At 37.8% G+C, this 5,783-nt stretch overlaps 1 protein-coding gene across 1 annotated transcript; it reads right to left on the reverse strand.

Moving 5' to 3' along the window:
• Window positions 1–359: 359 nt before the first annotated feature.
• Window positions 360–5,427, reverse strand: XRCC6BP1 (XRCC6 binding protein 1; the record flags this gene model as incomplete). Its single annotated transcript, XM_009706041.1, has 5 exons — window positions 360–843; window positions 1,818–1,901; window positions 4,746–4,883; window positions 5,172–5,253; window positions 5,353–5,427. Coding segments are annotated over 5 exons (583 nt in total), but the record flags the coding sequence as incomplete, so codon positions are not given.
• Between the last annotated feature and the right edge of the window lie 356 nt (window positions 5,428–5,783).

The following is a 5,783-nucleotide window of genomic DNA, read 5'->3' on the forward strand; positions in this document are numbered from 1 at the left end:
CCAACATTTTGAGCAAAGCTCAACCCGGTGGACAGATTCTCACCAATGCTTATCCAGCTTGTAGGTTTGATCTGGTAAGCAGAATTGTCAGGCAAATTCCTAAAAAGCCAAAGGGTTCTAGGTACCTGTAAAGTTAACATTAGATGAGCTGGAATTCCAAGAATTTCAGGATGTGCTCAAAAACAAATGTGGCAGTTATTAAATCTAGAGCCGTAGTTCAGGCGCGCATCTTTTAAAATTGAGTGATGAAGATCATCAAGTTTATGACTGCGTTTCAAAGATGATGGAAGTGTAAAGATTTTACAAAAAGATTTATTCAGTAACATCGAAACTTTTAGAAACCAAGTCCTAGTCAGACTGAGCGGAATTAAATGTGCATTGAAATATGCAGATCATTATTTCAGAGGTCATTTGGTGAACTAAATTATCTTGCTGCAATAACAGGTGAGGAAATACGTTTTTAGTCTTGTTTGTTTACTTTGGTTACTTCCGTGGAAGTTGGTTCCTGGAAAAAGTTTACAAAATTAATTGACACATTTGATAGAATTGCCCTTTCCACCAGTACTGTGTGTGTAGACTGTAGCTCCAGATGTTACAGAACAATCAGATATTAACATAATTCTTCACTTTTTTTTTCATTTACAAATTAGCATTATAGCGATCTCTGTTCTGAAAGTCTCTGTAAGCACGTTTTGCATCTGTTTTACTGTGCGGGATTCTTCCAAAAGGTTCCAGATCATTGAAGCAGGCATCAAAAACTTCATCCACAGCTTTTTCTGCCACTTCTTTACTAACTTTTCTAACAGCCAGAATGGAACGAATTGCTCTGTCTCGTACACAAGTCTAAAGTGAGAATTAGATAAAGAAAATTCTGTCATTATTAGTATAAATAACTTTTTTCTAGATTTTGTCAAGTATTAACTCCTACTACATATGCAATAATATTGTATCACAGAAGAGTCAAACAATGCCTGTAATAAGCATTAAAGTACATTTTTGTTCCATCCTGTGTTAACTATGTGTTTTAGTTTTCCATTTGCAAATAAACTGTCAGATAAGTAAAAGACATTCCTTAGAAGATGAATTAAAATACAATCTGGCATTTGTTATAGGTATCAAGTATTTGTACAACTTGACTTGGACACAAGAGAAAATACGTCAAAAAGAAATGGACATAAATATCAGTTAGTACTTTTCCAATTGAAATGCTATAAAACATAAAGAAATTACTCCTCTACTGGCCTTCATTTTGATACTTCTCTTTATGGCAACTTTTGCTTACACAGTTTGTCCACTAAAAGATAAAATAAAGATGTAAACATCCCCAGCTACAAGCTAACTGCCACTCTAACATGAACAACTACTTAGGATTCAACCCAGGTCTTCATTACTATTAAAAAAAAGTTAATTCCTATAAGGCTTGACACACACGGTTATTTAGAATCCTTGTCATTCTCCTTCCTCCAGTTTTTAAAGACTTTAGAGTTTCACCCACTTATAGTGAGTAAGGTATTCCCACTACACTTCCTGCAAACCCTGTTTTTTGTTTGGTTCTTGTTAACTATCCATTGTCAGTGGTAATGCTCTACGATACGACTAAGTATTCAGGAATTTCACTCCAACAAAAATAACAAGGTGGAAAAAAAATTATCATGCATCATTAAAGTTTACTAAAGGTTAACTAAGAGAAAGCAGCAAGTCCATTGCATCTACTTCTTTCTTTGATGCCTTCAGCTATGAAAGTGTAGAGGGCCGAGATCAAGTAGGTAAGGATGACTCATAACAAATCATTAGACTTTAACATCTACAGTCTTTACCTGATGGTGTCCTTTCAATCCAAATTTAAACCTGGCTATTTCATTCATCAGTGTACAGTCTCCACTGAGATTGGCAGCTCGAATCTATCGAGAAAAAACAGCCACACGTCAGAGAAACACATGGAAATACAAGGTCAAAAAAGCTGTAACAAATTTTTTTCTTCAGTAGCTTTCTGGTGGCTGCTGGTAGAGAATATTCCCAGGGCCACTTCTACTTACTAAGTACCTATTACCCTTTATATCCACCCTCTCAGCCCCAGTGAACTGCAAAGTATTACTACAGACAATCTGAGCTTCTCCAGGGACCAAGTCTCACATATTCCCAAAGCTTAAATGAATCAGCAGAAGAGATCGTATGTATATGTGTGTATAAATATATATCTCCATGAACTGCTAAAAGAACATGGAAAGTAATATTCTCCCCAATCTATACCAGAAGCCGTTACAAGAGTCTGGAAGAAAGGCAGATACCTTTCAAAGACTACAGCTGCAACACCCAGAAGAGCAGTAACCCACCTGCTTTAGGAAAAGCCACATTTAAATAAGTATGTATGTTTTAACTTGCTAACTGTCTTGTCCTGTGCACTGTAATTTCTTTTGTCTGCCAACTGTCACACACTCTATCCCCCCAGTTCGGAAATATAACTAAAACTAGAATTCCTACAATTAAATATCAGAGTGAGAATAAATGCATGGAAACTATGAAATGTAAGAATTAAAAAGCTGATAATAAAAATTGTGAACACCATATAATAAGTATCAAAAGACCTGAAGCACACAAATAAACTCAACAAGAGCAAGAATAAGCACAATCTTGTAAATGTTCTCTAATTTTATGTTTGAGGCTTATAGGCTTTATTCTGCACTGAGTAAATGCTTAAAAAAAAAGTAGAAGATAGCTAGTAATTTTGAATTGTTGTATTGGGTTTATGTGGCAAGATGTTGGCAGCGGGAAGCCTGCCAGCGTGGCTTCTGTGAGGTGAGACAAAGGGCTTGCCCCACATTGGACTGAGCCAGTTTCAGCTGGCTCTAAACCAGACCCACCACTGGTCAAAGCTGAGCCCATCAGCAGTGCTGGTGGCATATCTGTGATGACATATTTAGAAAAAGATTAAAAAGGAGAGTGCTCCAGGCACCAGCGCAGAGACTGCCCTGACACCTGTGGAGAAGACCATGGTGAGGGAAGGATCTCTCCCTGCAGCCTATCAAGGAACACAGTGGAGCAGATATCCACACTGTAGTCCGAGAAAGACGCCACGCCAGAGCAGACAGACACGCCCTGAAAGGGTTGCAGCCCACAGACAGCCCATGCAGGAGTAGGTTTTCTGGCAGGAACTGTGGCCCGTGAGGGACTGACGTTGGAAAGCCTGAAAGGCTGTATGCTACAGAAAGGACCCATGCTACAGCAGGTCTTGAAGAAGAGCAGACCATAGGAAAGACCCACATTGGAGCAGTTCATGAAGGACTGTGTCTGGTGTGAGGTCCCTCCCACGGGATCGGGGAAGAGCACGAGGAGGAAGGAGAAGCAGAGATAATTGTTACAAACCGACCGCTGCCCCCATTCGCCATCCCCCTGTGCTGCTTGGGAAGGGAAGGAGATAGAAGAGTCAGGAATGAAGGAGCAAAGTCACGCCTGGGAAGAAGTGGAGGTGGGAAGAAGGTATTTTTAGTTTTATTTCTCACTATCCTACTCTGTCATTAATTGGCAATAAATTAAATTCATCTTCCCCAAGCCGAGTGTATTTTGCCCATGACGGTAATTGGTGAGTGACCTCCACATCCTTATCTTGATCCACAAGCTTTTTGATCTTATTTTTCTCCCCTGGAATATTGAGCAGGGGGAGTCAGAGAATGGCTTAGTGGGCACTTGGCAGCCAGCCAAAGTCAACCGCCCCCAGTTATACAGAATGGCTTTGCTGATACCACATAAGGTTATGTCATGAAGTTTTATCTATGAAAAGATAAAGATAATATATAACTGTGACTCTCTTTCACAGCAAATATGAATTCAATTAATGAATTAAAATTAATTTTAATGAACTCTGTTTTGTTCTGTACCAAACTCATCATTTTGGTTCTCTCACATACTGTTTATAGGTGAAACCTGTGCACATCTTAAGTCTGGAATCAAATATGTTCTCATTAAAAACAAACAAACACAACCCCAAAACAAAGCCACTATAATAGTTTTATGTATTTTTAAAACACAGCTAAAAAGCCACTTAATTCACACAGTCACAAGAATGTATTTTCATAACATTAATCATAAAGGTAAGTTTTTCTGTGGCTAAGTTATATAGATTACATCGTAAATCAACTAAAAGCATGTGAATACACACAAGTTGTGTACACAAGAGGAATCCTTACTAGCCTGTGCTCAGTTTAATTTCACCTCCCAATTCATCATTTTTTAAGGCCTTTCAGGCAGGAAATGTCTATGTTGTCTGAAATGGACACAGAGTCATAACTAAAGTGTACTATCAGCCACACCACAACTAACCAAAAAATATATGTTATAGGAAAAGACGAGTTTGTTGTTAGCCAAAAAACTCTAAACAAAAATAAGGTTATCATACTATTGTGATAACTACCCAACATACCAAGATTTGCAGGGGAGAAAAAGAACCCTATAAACTTTTGACTAATGTGTGAATGTACTCTCATTTGTTAATAACCACTTCTTGTTACGGTTACACTCAGAGTGGTCACATTCTCTTTAATATGACACTGACTTATGAATATTGCTGAAAACTAAATATTTGTTTTCAGAATGAAACTATTTAGGTTGACCTAACAGAAAAGACGAAATGTACTAACAGGATTAAACCAAATGAAGTCTGTGTAACAGCATGCCTCTTTAAACATGAAGCATCCCTAATAACCAGCAGTAATTAATACAATGACAACATTAGAAGCATTTTAACTTACCTCTGAACATGCTAAGTGTTTGACATTTTTAAACCAGTCAACATGTGCACGGCAGTGATCAAAAGCATGAATCAATTCGTGTGTGACCACCCGGTTCATATGGGATTGGTGATGAATGTTGTTCTGACACAGAACAATCTGTGGAAGAAAAGATATAGGTAGTCTTTTCACCAAGTTTCAACATCTCCCTTACTTCTCAGGGACCCAGCACACATCACCTACAGCATTTAGACTGTTTAGATCAGTGTTTTTCAACATTACAAGCCTCATTATTCTGCAGCATACTAGTTCCAATACCATGTAATATCTTTCATTTATCTTGTTTTCATTACTAACTCAGATATCAGCATTAGTAGATTTAATCCTAGTAAAAAAACACTAAAAATAATTGTAGTCCTTTGAAAGAGGGCAAGTTCCAGTGCCTACCTGAGATGTGGCAGAATCAAAACCTCCACCGACACAGCTATCGCAGTTTTCACAAGAAAAGTGCCGGTCATTGAAGACAGTGCTGAAAAGCCCAAAGTTATAGGGAAGAATTTGAAAAAGATCAGTAACTCCATATAATAGTGATGTTACTACACAGAACAAGATGAATTAGTCTACATACCAACCAGATTGCTTCATAGCCTCAAGAAGAAGTTGAGCATATGGATCTAGAAAAACATGGCTGCAGTCAATTTCTCTACACAAAAGTTTTGCAAGTCATCTATAATCAAAATATAAAGACAATCAAGGAAAAAAAAAAAAGGAAAAGCACTACACATGCAAATTCATACTTTGCAGCATTTAATCCTAATACAATGCAACTGGCATCTGTTACAGCTCAGGCTATGTAAAGTGATACAGACCCATGACATACACAAAGCTATTCAGGAATCAGGTCACTTCTGACATGTTATTGGTAGTAAACATAAGTAGAGTGGGCTATAGGGACCAGTGTTTTCAGTAACATTCACAGTCAACGTTACATAATGAAATGGGCACAAATGAACCAGAAATCGACAAATCCTCTCAAATTTTCAATAGGAAGACGAGCAG

Source organism: Cariama cristata, unplaced genomic scaffold (assembly GCF_000690535.1).
Source record: "Cariama cristata isolate BGI_N322 unplaced genomic scaffold, ASM69053v1 scaffold7558, whole genome shotgun sequence".
Lineage (NCBI taxonomy): Eukaryota > Metazoa > Chordata > Aves > Cariamiformes > Cariamidae > Cariama > Cariama cristata.